The sequence below is a fragment of the Aquarana catesbeiana genome, linkage group LG08 (assembly GCF_042186555.1).
Source record: "Aquarana catesbeiana isolate 2022-GZ linkage group LG08, ASM4218655v1, whole genome shotgun sequence".
Lineage (NCBI taxonomy): Eukaryota > Metazoa > Chordata > Amphibia > Anura > Ranidae > Aquarana > Aquarana catesbeiana.
The window spans coordinates 152,750,634-152,767,369 of NC_133331.1; the positions used below are offsets into that span (position 1 = coordinate 152,750,634).

Consider the following 16,736-nt stretch of genomic DNA (forward strand, 5'->3'; position numbering starts at 1 on the left):
TGCTGTGTCTCGGTCAATCAGGAGGGAAAGTCTCAGAAGGCCGAGGCGCTTGTGGATATCGCTGGACAGAGATGGGGCTCAGGTAAGTATTAAGGGGGCTGAGGTGGCTGCTGCACACAGAAACTTTTTTATCTTAATGCATAGAATGCATTAAGATAAAAAAAACATTCTGCCTTTCCAACCACTTTAAAGCGGAACTAAACCCTCCTCTCCTTTCCAGCCAAGGAAGCTGCCATCTTAGCCTCTGTTTGATCTGCAGTTGCCATGGCGCTATACATGTGACCAGTTATTACAGCAGCCATTTGATGGTTTGACAGTTCAGTTCAGAGCAAAAGCCAATGTGACAGTTATCACTCCCAACATGCCTTGAGTTAAACTGTTTTGGGAAACCGTTCAATAGCTTTAGTCAATAGGTTTAGTTCTGCTTGGCCATACATGCTTTGCTAAATGATCAAGGTCTTTTCTGATAGGAATAATCAATCTAGAGATGTCAACCCATTTAATCGATATGCCTCACAGAGGTAAGTGGTTTTTGATCAATAGTTAAGATATAATCGTAATTTCTGATCCTAAATTATCGATTGCATCTCTGTCTTCACCATGTCATCTCATAATCTAATGGTGGCCACACGCTTAAATGATTGATTTCTTTTCCGATTGATCTCTTCTGATAGGAAAAATTGCTGTTCAATTGACAAGCCATATGATCGATATGTCACACACAGAGAAGTGGATTTCAATTGTTAGATATCGATTATACCTTTGTTTCCCTCTGTAATCTCATCAATTGACATACGATCATATTCTTGAGTAAAGTATCTTAATGCTTCCAATCAATGAAAAATGAATAATATTCCACCCTGGTCAATCGATTTAGTCTGATCAAATCCAACTGAGATTGAGTCTAACGATGGCCACACACACTACGATAAATGATGGATTTATTTTCCAGTCGTTCTCTTTGAAAGGAAATATTGCTCTATAGTCAACAACCCATCCCATCGATATGCCACACACAAGGAAGTGGATTTCAATCATCACTTAGGCCCCTTTCACACTGGGGCGGTGGGGGGCGTCGGCGGTAAAACAGCGCTATTTTTAGCGCTGTTTTACCGTCGTTTTTGCGACTGTATTCGGCCGCTAGCGGTGCGGTTTTAACCCCCGCTGGCGGCCGAAAAAGGGTTAAACCCGCTCGTACAGCGCGTCTATAGCCACGGTATTACCGCGGTATAGCCGCGCTGTCCCATTGATTTCAATGGGAAGGAGCGGTTTAGGAGCGGTGAACACACCGCTCCTTCACCGCTCCAAAGATGCGGCTCGCAGGACTTTTTTTACCGTCCTGCCAGCGCACCGCTTCAGTGTGAAAGCCCTCGGGCTTTCACACTGAACAAACAGCGGAGGCTGTTTAGGGGCGGTTTGCAGGCGGTATTTTTAGCGCAATAACGCCTGCAAACCGCCCCAGTGTGAAAGGGGCCTTATCGATTGTATCTCTGTTTCCACTATGTCATCTCATAATCCGATCAATGTTGTGAACAAGGTATCCCAATGCTTATAAATGATTAAAAATGATCAATAATATTCCTCCCTGGCCAATTTAAAAGAGTTTGATCGAATCTTATATAAATTGAGTCTCAGTTGATCAGAAGGGATGTTCTAGCTATTCAACTGTTTGTAGATTTGATCATTTTGATCACATTGGTTGAATAGTAAAATTGAAATGTGTATTTCCACCATTAGTTGTATGTTTTGATTTAATCTTTTTATTGATCGGATAATAAAATAAAAGTGTGTCTGACCACCATTAGTCGATTGTTTTGATTGAATTGCACATTGATCAGATCATAAAACTGAAGCTTGTCTGGCCACTATTAGCCTGGATTCACACTGGTGCGTGTGCGGAACACATGTGATTCACATAGGAATCTGATCGCATTTCATTTGCACCGCATTCCTGTGCACATCGTATGGGATGTCTGTGCAGTGCGATTTAAACCATACATTTCATATGGCTCAAATTGCATCGTATCTGCACCAAAATGGTATAGGGACCTTTTTTTCCGCACCTGCATCGCATCACATGGGTGTACACATCCATGCAATGCGATTCTGGCATTCACACTGCGTTTTGCAATCTGTTTAACATTGAGGCTTGGTTCACACTGATGCGGTGCGAATTAAAGCTATTTCACATTGCGATTTGTGTTTTGACAGGTGCGAATTTAATGCGATTTCTGAGAGAACTGGGCATAGCTGGAGATTAAATTTGCACCGCACGCACAATAAACTCACACAGAACCCTTTTTTTTGATTGGGTTCACACTGGTGCGATGTCAGACATTGCATGTGATTCACACCGCATTGTTGTGCACATCACGTGCGATGTCTGTGTGATCCGAATTCAGCAATACAGATGGTATGGCTGAAGTTGCATTGCATTCGCACCAAAATGGTGCAGGACCCTTTTTTTGGTCCGCGCTGAAGTCTGATCACATGGGCATTCACACCTATGCGATCCGATTCCTGCACCATTTGGCAGTTTGCACTGCGATCTGCGAACCGATCTGGGGTAGAGTTGCCACCTCATCCCTTTAAACCTGAACACATATGAATCCACACGTTCTGAGGCCAATTTAATGCAGATAAGGCACCAAGTGTGTTTAATTACCACATTAATCAGCCACAGAACCTGTGTAAATAGTATCTGTTAGGTTTTAAAGGGATGAGGTGGTAACTCTAATCTGGGGGTGTCATTAACTTTACATTGACACTCGCAGATGTCAGTGCGCACCGCCGGCAGGTGACATGTGATGAGGGAACTGCACTGGAATTGCGCTGGTTCTATGGTTGCCACTTCATCCCTTTAGGCTGGATTCACACCTATGCATTTTTAGTGCTTTTTGCATTTTGCAGAATTGCACTACAGTCCATAAACCATGGTTTCCTATGGAATGCAATCTGTAGTGCAAATCTGTAAAATGCAAAAAGCACAAAAAATGCATAGGTGTGAATCCAGCCTTAAACCCGAACACATATTCCACAGGTTCTGTGGCTGATTAAGGTGATAATTAAACTCACTTGGTGCCTTTTATGCATTAAATCAGCCTCAGAACCTGTGGAATGCAAAGGTGTTTGGGTTTAAAGTAACTCTAACTGGTTCCCGCATTGCACATAAGCGGATGAAATCGCACCGCATCGATATGAACAGCCTTTATATAAAACAATGTATTTTCAGATGACATGCAAATCGATGCCTTTTGGATTGCATCCGATTCGCATCGAAGTGAACTGGGCCTGACACCCGCAGCAGATTGCATGGACGTTGTGCGATTGCTATGCAGTGCGATGCTGGGAAACACAGCGAATCTTGTGCGTTTCCCCCATCACATCAGTGTGAACCAGGGCTGAGTCTATGGTTTTTGAGTGAATTGCACATTGATCAGATCATAAAATTGAAGTGTGTCTGGCCACCATTAGTTGACCTTTTTAATTGAATTTCATATTGATTGAATAATACAATCAAAGCGTGTATAGCCACCATTAGCCAATCATTTGATTGAATCTCCTATCGATTGGATAATAAAATTGAAGCGTGTATATTGGTCATTAGTTGATCTTTTTTTTTATATTGAATTGCACATGATTTGTGTTTTCATTCTGGAGTTCAGGGATTATCATGATTGTGTATTTTTATTAGTGGTCACAGTGATACGTGGAGGGTGAGGACGGATCTGTGTACATGTGCTGTTAGCCGTTTCCTAGCAGGGTGTCTCTCCCTCCATTGCTGACAGACATACAGGGGCCCCTCACGTGCCCTTATCTCGGCCTGTCAGCCCAGGGTCCTCCCCCTCCCCCCGTTCCTGTTGCATCAGCCTAACCCAGTGCGGCCTGTGAGGGGTTAAGAGCACGCGGTCCGTGACGTCATTTCCTGGCCGTGTTTCCTGGCTCAGTGGCGAGCTTGTGAAGGGCGGAGGAGGAAAGAGAAGGAAGGAGCTCCGCACACCCCTCCCCCCTAACGTGCACCCGCTACCTCAGCCGGCTCCTCCCAGCCCCGCTCTCCGGCCCTGTCTTGCTTTCTTCCTCTCTTCCCCCCCACCACACACACATCCTTCAAGCCAGGAACATGTCAACCGGACACCAGCACAGCCAGAGCCGGGCCATCCCCACCAGGACCATCCATATTAGCGACTCATCTCAGCTACCTCATGACTATTGCACCACCCCCGGGGGGACCCTCTTCTCCACCACTCCTGGAGGTAAGTGAGGCCTGAGGAGGGGCATGGCGGCCTGTGCATGCCCGGTTAGGGGGGCTCGGCCCTGCAATGTAGGCCTAGGGAGGGGGTGCAGAGAAGGAGAGGGGGTGCAGAGAGCATGCAGATGGATCTGAGGCCCAGGGCACACCCAGAGCTGCTGCTGGTGAATGCAGAGATCACATGCCAGTACACAGCCTGCATGGCATCCCTGCATGCACACTCTCAGTGATTGCACAATCCTGCAGGCAGAGAGAGGGGGGTGCTGGGCCTCACCTAGCTGTCACTTGTTATCCTGACTCTCCATGGCCGGGCCTACTGTATTCAGTACAGGGTGGAGGTAAATCTAGGACACAGCTGGCAATACAAAACACCAATACACGTGCTCCGTCATGATGGGGCGGCCCCATACACAGGGCCCAGCTCTGATCACAAAACAGGCCCTGCAGAATTCTTATGATTTCTGATAGAATTCTTAGAGCCAGTTTGCAGTACATGCAGTTAACTGTGTTTGTTCCTGGAAAGAATGCAAGTGACGCAGTGAAAACCGTCTTTTTCTATGTCGTGTTTACACCAGAGTGCCGTGTTCCTTGCATTCCATAGCTGTGCAAATTTTTTTTTTTTTTTTTTTTTTTGCTTAACATGTTTGCATATTATCACACATGTAAACATGCACAAAAACGCCTCGCCCAAAACAAATCGATCAGAAAAAAACGTGCCTTTGTGGAGGGGTGGAAACCTAATGCCTTGAAAGTTCCCTTCACTGGAACTAAGGGGCCAAGTCCAACCCCTGAAAAACAACCCCACACCATAATCCCCCCTCCACCAAATTATTTGAACCAATGCACAAAGCAAAGTCCATAAAGACATGGATGGGTTTGGGGTGGAGGAACTTGACTGGGCTGCACAGAGGCCTGAACTCACCCCGATAGAACACATTTGGGATGAATTAGAGACTGTGAGCCAGACCTTCTCAATCCAACATCAGTGCCTGACCTCACAAATGCGATTCTGGAAGAATGTTCAAACCTTCCCATAGACACACTCCTAAACCTTGTGGACAGCCTTCCCAGAAGAGTTGAAGCTGTTATAGCTGCAAATGGTGGGCCAACTCAATATTGAACCCTACGGACTAAGATGACTTTAAAGTTTATGTAAAGGCAGGTGTCCCAATACTTTTGGTAATATAGTGTCTGTTCAGAGGGGTATGTCCATACACAGGCTTTTACAAGTACTGGCATATACTTGCATACTGCCGCATCACGTAATTGATTTTCTATGGGCAGCTGTGGCTCTTGAGTTGGGAAATGCACCTGAATTTCATTTTCTACTGTGCCAGGCACCCATGTGCATGAGGCCTGATGATCCATCAAGGGCTTCAGTGAACATGCGTTTAGATGTTCAGTTGTCACATTGAACGTTCACACCTGTCAAATTCTTTATCCATATCTCTAGCTCAGTTTTCCTTGTAAACTTTGTGTTTATACACATTCATATGGAACTGTTAGTAAAGCTTGCATTGTTGTATTTCTGTTTTGATTTGACAGTTGAACCCAGCGCAGGATTACTGAGCACAATGCTCGTGTGTGTGTGTGGGCATATAATATAAAATACTGCTGCATTTTAATCTGAACTATACATGGTATTCCGATCACAGAAGTGTTTACAGAACGTGTGCATGAAGCCAAAGGCCTCATGCACACGGACAACTGGGGACATACGATGAAAACTTCCTGTGTCCGGAGGTGCTGCATACAGCCAGACATAGAAACCAACAGGTATATGTCGGTACTTGCATAAACATGCATATGTGTGAGGACATATGTCCCTAGATGCAAACCAGGGAAGTGCATGTCTTTGTTTTATATAAGTACAGGCGTACAGCCATTGCTTTATGAGAGAAACTATGCACCAGCTATGGCTCCCGAGCCAATAAATGTCTACGTTTTGAGGGGGGGGGGAAACTAAGCATCGCTTCTGCTAGCATCAGCACAATAGGTTTTACCTGCTGATCCAGCCAGTAGATCTTACTTTTTTACAATTTAATCAGACAATGCTGATCAGCCATGTTCATGAGGCCTAAGCTTGTTGGTGTGATGAGGAACAAAAATGAATGTTCACAATATTTTGACTTTTAATGTGCCGTCATGTTCTTGTGTTTCTTTCATAACATTACTCCTAGAAAGTTATTCTCCCTCTGAACAAAGTGCACATTGCTCCATATGTGCAGACGCATGGCTTATTATCAGACATTTTTAGCCATGCCTCCAGGAAAACTTGAAACAGTAAACAAGCTTAGAGAAGCCAGGACTACCTCATGACTATTGCACAATGGGGAGGGAGACTAAGGGGAGGTGATGGGAGGTGGCATTACTGCAGACGTCCTTCATAAACAGCCGTTGTGCTGCAAAGCATAAGGAAATCTGCTTGAGAGCCATGTTCAGAATTTGCTCTTGTTTTCTTAGAATACATGGCAATTATAGTACAGTCATAACATTCTTGCTTTCATAATTTGACCCCCCCCCCCCTCTTTCAGAACTATTGGCATCAACTCCTCACTCTAGGAATGTTTCAGGCTCCAGCCATACTGTTGATCCCACTAACACAAGAAAGCACTTTTGTAGAATGCACTGTGGAAAGTTACTTACAGGCTTTCAGAGACCTAAATGCTCTGGTTAGCTTCAGAAAATTGAGCTTGTGGGATATTGGTGTTTTTTAAAAGCATAGTCACCTTTTACAAAAATGTAGTAAATGCGCTCAGTCATTTCAAACCCAACTCCAGGATATTTGCAAAACTGCTGGTATGAAAAAAGTCCACTTTACTTTGCTGAAGCCACGGTCACATAGTGATCCTTCTGTTTACTTCCTAGGGTCCATCCTTGGGTGTCGTGTCCACACTGCTCATTTCATGTAATGTTTCATATTCCCATCGAAAAAGTTCCTGGTATGAGCTCTAAAGGTCGGGTGCTGCAGCAACAACCAGCTGGATACTGGTTCAAGTCACAATGTAGATATTTGCCAGCACACAAAAGATCAGCACAAGGTGTGACATGCCTGACAAAGGGGTGACTCCGAAACGTTGCACCTCTTTGTGCAGTGATCATGCAAAAAACTAAACCGTTTGGACGCCACCTTGTGCTGATCCTTGGTGTGCTGGCAAATATCTACATTGTCACACTGCTCATTTCATACACACTTCTCCTATTGCTGGACACTTCCAGAAGCTGGGTTCTCTCATTGGCTCCAGGGGTAGGAAAACTCATGGGTGATGAGGGGAGTAGTGCCTAAGACGTTAACGAGCATGGAAAAATGTCCAATCCCCTGAGCAGGATATTTGGCTTTGGTCCATCACACTGCCGGATGGCTTAGGAAGAGGTGTTTGGAATCGAGGAGTAAGGTAATTGACTATCAGCGCACTATTTAAAGCGGAGGTCTGTCCATCCCACGAAAAAATAGGTCCGCAGCTACAGATGCTGCTGACTTTTAATATATGAACACTCACCTGTCCATGGAGCCTGCAATGTCAGCACCCCCAGCCAATATTTGGATCAGCTGTCTGGTGCAGCCGTCACCATTGCCAGTAAGGGAACCCAGCATTGAAGCCTTTCAGCTTCACAGCCAGTTCCCTACTGTGCATGCGCGCTGCACTTTCTAATTGACAGAGGAAAGAGGCAGGGGGCCGAGCTTTGCTGCGGTGCCATCTCTGGAAGTGGGGGAGGGGACCTGTCAAACAGGTCCCTGGTGGATGTGTGTCATCCCCCCTCCACACTTTTTGGTGTAGCTCTGCTTTAAAGTGGTTGTAAGACATGAAATATGAGCAAAGCACATCCCTCTATGGCAAAGGTAGGCAACCTGGGGCCCTCCCAGCTGTTGCAGAACTCGAAGTCCCATCATGCGTCTGGGAGTAATTGTATCTGCCAGCCTTGCAATGCCTCATGGGAAATGTAGTTCCACAACAGCTGGAGGGCCCCAGGTTGCCTACCCCTGCTCTATGGTGTGTACTGGTCTCAGTCCAGAGCACTAAGTGTAATTTCTGTCAGCAGCATCATTCCTCTATTTGCATGAATTACTTTTGACACGTTTCCCTGACACCAAGAGAAAAATGGTGACGGGAGGGACCTCCAGCAGAGTGATGGTCTCGGCTCTTTTCCTGTGTGTGCGGGGGGGGGGGGCTGTCACTTCCCTCCAACCAGCTCTGAGCTCTTCTCACTGAGCTATGCGGAATTGCGGAATGTGATTTCAGCTCTCCACTTTTTTTTTTTTTTTTCTTTTTTTTTTTCTTCCCCTGGAGTTAGACTTTAAAAAAAAGTACATTTATTAAATGTTTGCAATGAAGCCTGCAAAGCATTGCAACCACAGTCGGTGTATTGAGTGCAAAGCACAGGCTTTTGCATTAAGGGCTGCTTCACACTACGTCTTTTGGGGTGTGGTCTTATGAAAACCACTGCACATGTGGTGTGTAAACAGGGCCTGTAGAAATGTTTTCATGCAATTTTTTTACTCCCAGCCAAAGTTCATGTTGTGTTATGGGGCTGTAAGTAGTAAATAATGAAATGGTGCTACAAATGGATCTGTGAATTGTTGATGTAACTGTATGGGAGGAGCCATAAACTGCACAATTCAAACCAAAACAGGAGGCTGCAAGGAGAAGATCCCATGTGTAGGGTAAAGCAGTTTGAGGGTGGAGGCATTGGGGAATGTGACCATGTTTTATGTTATACCCCAAGGATGGGTGAAATGATCTTAAAGCATAAGTTCACCTTTCATAACATGTTACACCCACATTTCGAAAAGTAACATGTTATGAATGCACCTTCCTGATTCTTGCTGTGCCAGCTAGCGGGGGTTCTTCTCCACCTGCTAGCTGTCAAAAAAAGTGGCTGTGCGGGGCCCCGGCCACGTCACTCATTCACAGCGCTCTGAATGGGAAAAGTACAAGGTCCGGCAGCTTTTGCAGCTGTCGGCTTGTAGTTTTCAATTAACTACCACGGCACTTTTTCTGAAGGGCCTCTTGCACACGATACTGATTTTTCTGACTTTTGTATGTGTGCGCATATTTACATGCATATATGCTGTCGCCCAAATGTGCGATAACTTATTCTCGTTCTGCAAAATATGTAAATATGCCTGAGGCGTAAATTACTGACCAAAAAATGCATGGCGCTTATTTATGCACCTGTGTGACAATATGTAAAAGTATGTCAATCTGGTGCTGTCAGTATCCCTAATCATCACCCACCTACTCATTGTGTCCCGATCACCAACACACCCATGCAGTGTTGCCTCTGCCTGCTTCCCATAAATGTATATGATATAAAATGTCAGGCTTTTGTGATGAAAAAAGACAAACCATTTCAGAAATTTTTTCCGCTATTCATTTTTTATTTTATTTTATTTTTTTTTGGTGACCTATAAACTGTACAGCTTAATTGATAAACTGAAATCTTGGAGCGGGGGAGGGTGGGTTAGTCAAAATTTAAAAAAAGTGGTTACATAAGTGTGCACACCCTCCTTTTATAACTAGGGATGTAGCCGTGTTCAAAATTAAGCAATCACATTTGAACTCATGTTAAATAGGGATGCACCGAAATTTCAGCCACCGAAACATATCGTCCGAAAATGGCCCTTTCGGCAAAAAGCCGAAAGAATTCTTGCCAATACTGGAGCCGAAAATGGGGCGGGGCTCCGCTCCCTCCCCTGGTGCCGCCTATCGGGGGCTTCCTATATCGTAGAAGAGGAGAGCCGCTGCCTGTTTGATTACAGAGCTGGGAACATCAGATTTCAATAGCTGCGTGTTCCCCGCAGAGGGAATACAGCCCCTCCCTCTTGGGGAGGGGATGTATGTGACGGCGCGCAGCGGGGAACACACAGCTATTGAAATGAAAGCTGTGATGTTCCTGTAATCAAACAAGCGGCGGCTCTCCTCTCCCTTCACTGGCTGCCCTACTGGGGACGCTGGCTGCATCTGACGGGCACTGGTGAGGCTGCATTGATCTCCTGACCATGTCCCCAGTCTCTGACCATCTCCTGTATAAAAATATTTTTAAAAACAGTCACTTTCGGTATCGGTGTTTCAGGATCAAGAAAGATTTATTTTCGGTATCTGTTTCGCCACCAAAAAACCCATTTGGTGCATCCCCATTAAAAAGGAATCAGTACACAGCTGCCATCATTTAAAGTGCCTCTGATTAACCCCAGATAACGTTCAGCTGTTCTTGTAGGTCTTTCCTGACATTTTCTTAGTCGCATCCTACAGCAAAGGCCATGGTCCACAGAGAGCTTCCAAGGCATTAGAAGGATCTCATTGTTAAACACTTACGGACTGCCGCACGCTGATATATGTCCTAAATTTGAAGAGGAATATCGTTGTTATGGCAGCAGCTAGCTGCCATAACCCCGGTATCCTCTTCTTTGGCCGGTGGTCCGCTTTCAGATAAAAGTGGTCTCTGCGGCAGATTCGCCGCAAGATCACGTTTATCAGTGGCGGATGGCCCCCCTCCCGCTGCGCTCTGGTGCCCTCAGCTGCTTACCTAAGCTGTCGGCAGCGGCGGAGGTGATCGGATCCTTTCTCATGCTGGATATGGAGAGTGAGGAGAAGATGGCCCCCACCCGTCTCTATACCATTGCAGGGCGGAAGCAACATCAAAACGTCACTTCCGCCCATAGCTCTTAAAGGGCCATTTTTTTTTTTTTTTTATTTTATTGCATTCTAGTGTAAATATGAGATCTGATGTCTTTTTGACCCTAGATCTCAAATTTAAGAGGTCCTGTCATGCATTTTTTTTTCTGTTACATGGGATGTTTACATTCCTTGTAATAGGAATAAAAGTGACTGTTTTTTAATTTAAAAAAGTGTGTTTTTCCAAGAGTGCGCTTGTAAGAAAGCTGCGCAAATATGATGTGACAGTATCTCAACGACCACCATTTTATTCTCTAGGGTGTTAGGAAAAATGTAGTGTTTGGGGGTTCTAACTAATTTTCTAACAAAAAACTGTGCTAGAACAAATCTCAAAAAGAGGCTCAGTCCTTAACCACTAGGTGTCCACACTATATCCGAAACATGGCTGTGGCGCTCAATTGCCTGTAGGGCGCCCCTGGACGTCCTCCTTTTTTACTTCCTCCCTGTGCATCGGAGGAAATCTGTGTTGGTCGTATCCCTTAGACACAGCCAATCACAGATCGTGCTAAATGGCCAGTCACAGCAGCCATTTAGCACTCGATCGGAGTGTCCGATGAGAGATGATCTCATATGTAATGTAAATCATTGCCGGCTCTCCCTCGTCACACGGAGACCATGTGTGAGGAGGTAGAGCTTCCGTGCTGCAGCGTGAGTGAAAAAAATCATAAGTTACAGTGCCCACCTGTCCCCAGTGCCACATCTTAGTGCCATCTGTCAGTGTCACGTGTCATTGTCCTGGTGGTCCAGGGCCTTCAAAAGTGTAATAGGTAGTCAACAAGTTAGATGTGTAATTTATGCTCCTAGAACACGTGATGGTGCTCCCTGCATGTTTGGCCCCCCTCTGTGGCCAGGCTGTGAGTCTCACACATGTGGTATTGTAATACTCAGGAGTAGCAGAATGTATTTTGTGGTATACACATGCCATGTGAGAAATAACCTATTACAATGACAATTTTGTGGGGAAAAATAAATTCATTTTGCAAAGAATTGTGGGAAAAAACTGACATCAAAAACCTCACCATGCATCTTACTAAATACCTTGGAATGTCTTCTTTCAAAAAAAGGGGTCATTTGGGGGGTGTTTGTACTTTCCTGGCTTGTTATGGTTGCAGGAAATGATAGGCCTAGTACTTCAGGTGTGATCAATTTTTATGATTTGCACCACAGCTTGTAGACTCTCTAACTTTCACACAGACCAAATAATATCCACTAATTTGGGTTATTTTTACCAAAGATATGTAACAGTATAAATTGTGGCCAAAATTTATGAAGAAAAATTAATTTGCAAAATTTTATCACAAACTAAAATTCTGTTTTGTGTTTTTTTTTTTTTTTTTTTTTTTTTTTTTTTTTTTGACTAATTGTCATTTAAAGTGTGAGCACTGAAAGCTGAAAATTGGTCTGGTCAGGAGGGGGATTTAAGTGCCTAGTAGGCAAGTTATCAGTCAGGAGAAGGGTACAAAAGAATTTCCAAGGCATTAGATATACCAAGGAACACAGTGGAGAAAATATGGCACAACAGTGACCATACAAAGTACTGAATGTCCCTCTAAAACTGATAAAGACGAGAAGACTGCCAAGAGGCCTACAGCAACATTAACCAATTCAGGCCATTTTTTGCGATAAGGCACTTCCTTTACATTACGTTGTACCCAAATAAAATGTATCTTTTTTTTTTTTTTTTTTTTTTTTTTTTTTTTCTTCTTCCACAAATAGAGCTTTCTTTTCGTAGTATTTGATTTGCGGTTTTTATATTTTGCGCTATAAACAAAAGATCTATTTTGGCCAAAAACTTTTTACTTTCTGCTATAAAACATTGCCAATTAAAAAATTGAAGACCCCTTCACCCTGGGGCTGTGTTTGCGGTAAGGTGCCGCTTGTTTTAGCCGCTGTTTAAGCAGCGCTTTTCGGTGGCTAGCGGGGTGCTTTTAACCCCAAAGAAGGGGTTAAATACTGTTGCGGCGCTTAAGCGCTTTTCACTTCAATGGGCAGGGCATTTTGGGAGAGCTAAATACAGCGCTCCCTACCCACCCTGAAAATGCTGCTTGCAGGACTCTTTGGAAAGCGCACCGCCCGAGTGAAAAGTCACTTGAATGGGAGGCAGTTTTCAAGCTCTTAGCAGAGGCTTTTTGAATACCGCCCCAGTGTGAAAGGAGTCTTAATCAAATTTCTTCATCAATTTAAGCCAATATGTATTCTGCTACATATTTTTGGTATAAAATCCCAATAAGTGTATATCGATTGGTTTGTGCAAAAGTTGTAGCGTCTACAAGCTTGAGATTTAGGGACTTTTTTTTTATTTTATATATATTTTTTTTTTTTTACTAGTAATGGCGGCGTTCAGCTTTTTGGCCACAACCATAAACGCTACATTTGGAGAGGAGTCAACAAGGCCTATATGATAAGTACACCATTCCTACTGTGAAACACGGAGATGGATCGCTGATGTTTTGGATGTGTGAGCTACAAAGGCACAGGAAATTTGATCAAAATTTGTCAAGATGAATGCAGTATGTTATCAAAGAATACTGGAGGAACATTTTGCATTCATCAGCCAGGAAGCTGCGCATGGGACGTACTTGGATATTCCAACATGACAATGATCCAAAACACAAGGCCAAGTCGATCTGTCATTGGCTACAGCAGCAAAGTAAAGGTTCTGGAGTGGCCATCTGCCTCCTGACCTCAATATCATTTAGCCACTTTGGGGAGATCTCAAACATGCAGTTCATGCAAGACAGCCCAAGACTTCCAGGAACTGAAGGCTTTTTGCTAAGAGGAATGGGCAGCTTTACCATCTGAGAAGATGAAAGAGCCTCATCCACAAAAGTTCAAGCTGTCATTGATGTTAAAGGGGGCAATGCATGATATTAAGAACTGGGGTATGTAAACTTCATCGGGGTCATTTGCGTAGTTTCTGTTGCCATTATGATTTAAAAAGGGTAAATGCAGTTGATAACGAATGGCTTCAGCCAAACACTAACCATGAGTGAGTTTTTATTATTCATATTCTCTGAAAAATGGTAAGAAATCATAAATTCTGCCAGGGTATATGAACTTGTGAGCAAAACTGTGTATACAGTATCTCACAAGTACACCCTCACATTTTTGTAGATATATTACTTTTTTTTTAATGTGACAACACTGAAGAAATGACACTTTGCTACAATGTAAAGTAGTGAGTGTACAGCTTGTATAACAGTGTAAATTTGCTGTCACCTCAAAATAACTCAACACAGCCATTCATGTCTAAACCGCTGGCAGCAAAAGAGTACACCCCTAAGTGAATGTCCAAATTGGGCCCAAAATATCAATATCTTGTGTGGCCGCCATTATTTTCCAGCACTGCCTTAACCCTCTTGGGCATGGAGTTCACCAGAGCTTCACAGGTTTCCACTGGAGTCCTCCTCTCCTCCATGACGACTTCACGGAGCTGGTGGATGTTAAACCTTGCGCTCCTCCACCTTCCATTTGAGGATGCTCAATAGGGTTTAGGTCTGGGGACATGCTTGGCCAGTCCATCACCTTTTACCCTCTGCTTCTTTAGCAAGGCAGCGGTTGTTTTGGGGGTTATGTTGGAATACTGCCCTGCGGACCAGTCTCTGAAGGGAGGGGATCATGCTCTGCTTCAGTATGTCAGACATGTTGGCATTCATGGTTTCCTCAAACTGTAGCTCCCCAGTGCTGGCAGCACTCATGCAGCCCCAGACCATGACACTCCCACCACAATGCTTGACTGCAGGCAAGACACACTTTCTTTGTACTCCTCATCTGGTTGCTGCCACACACGCTTGACACCATCTGAACCAAATAAGTTTATCTTGGTCGTCTCAGACCACAGGACATGGTTCTAGTAATCCATGTCCTTAGTCTGCTTGTCTTCAGCACAATGTTTGTGGGCTATCTTGTGCATCTTTTTAGAAGAGGCTTCCTTTTGGAATTACAGCCATGCAGACCAACCTGATGCATGCAGTGTGCGATGTATGGTCTGGGCACTGACAGGCTGACCCTCTAACCCTTCAACCTCTGCAGCAATGCTGGCAGCACTCGTACATCTATTTCCCAAAGACAACCTCTGGATATGACGCTGAGCACGTGCACTCAACTTCTTTGGTCGACCATGGCGAGGCCTGTTCTGAGTGGAACCTGTCCTGTTAAACAGCTGTATGGTCTTGGCCACTGTGCTGCAGCTCAGTTTCAGGATCTTGGCAGTCTTATTATAGCCTAGGCCATCTTTATGTAAAGCAACAATTTTTCTCAGATCCTCAGTTCTTTGCTATGAGGTGCCATGTTGAACTTCCAGTGACCAGTATGAGAGAGTAATGACACCAAATTTAACGCACCTGCTCCCCATTCATACCTGAGACCTTGTAACACCGAGTCACATAACACCAGGGAGGTAAAATGGCTAATTGGGCCCAATTTGGACATTTGCACTTAAGGGTGTACTCACTTTTGTTGCCAGCAGTTTAGACATTTATGGTTGTGTTATTTTGAGGGGACAACAAATTTACACTGTTATATAAGCTGTACACTCACTACTTTACATTGTTGCAAAGTGAAACTTCAGTGTGGTCACATGAAAAGATGTAATAAAATATTTACAAAAATGTGAGGGATGTACTCACTTTTGTGAAATAGTATGTGTGTGTATATAAGTCGCTATCCTTGCAAAAGTGTTCACCACCTTGGCTTTTTACCTATTTTATTACATTACAGCCTTTAGTTCAATTTTATTTATTTTTTTTTATCTGAAATTATGTGATGGGTCGGCACACAATAGTCTAAGTTGGTGAAGTAAAATTAGAAATTATATCTATATTCTATATTCTATATCACGCACATTAATTATAAGAGGGAAGTTTCAGGAAAAATTAAAATGTAATAAGGATTTAATATTTAAGCAACATAAGGGTCAGTGCCCATCTGCAGCCTCACCATTGCCATCAATGCAGCAGCCTCGCCATTGCCATCAATGCAGCGGCCTCACATTAGAGGCCGCCAAGTAAGCAGGAGATTCTCACAATATTTAATCTGATGGCACTCGTCCCAACCCCCTCCCTGTCCCCTCCGAGGCAGCTAGAATTGAAGTATTGGCATATAACACGCACACACTATTTGCACCCAATTTTCATGGTGAAAAAGTGAGTGTTATATGCCAATAAATACAGTATATAACTATTTTTCAGAAATAGAAAAACTGGTAATTGGCATGTGTATGTATTCACCCCTTTGGGTGCCCATAAAAAGCTCCAGTTACAGTTGCAACCAATTACCTTCAGAACTCACATAATTAGTGAAATGATGTGCAGCTGTGTGCAATCTAAGTGTCATATGATCTGTCATTACATATACTCCTATAAAAAAAAAAAAAAAAATTTGCAGCCCGAGGCTGCAAATCTATCATAACCAAATGGAAAGAACATGGCATAACGGCAAACCTGCCAAGACGGCTGCACACCCGAACTTGCGGACCGCGAGCAAGGAGGGCATTAATCGGAGGCAGCACAGAGACCTAAGGTAACCCTGGAGGAGCTGCAGAGTTCCACAGCAGAGACTGGAGTATCTGTACATAGGACGGCCATAAGCCGTACACTCCATAGTTGGGCTTTATTGCAGAGCCAGAAGAAAGCCATTACTTTCAGCAAAAAACAAAATGGCATGTTTTTGAGTGCAAAAAGGCATATGGGAGACTCCCAAAATGTATAGAGGAAGGTGCTCTGGTCGGAGACTAAAATTGAACTTTTTGGCCATCAAAGAAAACTGTCGCAAAACCATCACATCACCCAAAGATCACTATCCCCACAGTG

The 16,736-nt window shown here is 44.0% G+C and overlaps 1 protein-coding gene across 2 annotated transcripts in view; it reads left to right on the forward strand.

The window, feature by feature from the left end:
- Positions 1 to 3,944: 3,944 nt before the first annotated feature.
- Positions 3,945 to 16,736, forward strand: part of EIF4EBP2 (eukaryotic translation initiation factor 4E binding protein 2) — a 33,329-nt gene continuing 20,537 nt past the window's right edge. Inside the window, exon 1 of one of the 2 annotated variants that reach the window (XM_073596573.1) lies at positions 3,945 to 4,253. In XM_073596573.1, coding sequence (XP_073452674.1) covers positions 4,121 to 4,253 — 133 coding nt within the window. In that variant the 5' untranslated portion in view covers positions 3,945 to 4,120. Of the gene's footprint in view, positions 4,254 to 13,331; positions 13,809 to 16,736 lie in introns of those variants that run through there. The other variant, XM_073596574.1, reaches the window with a different exon arrangement.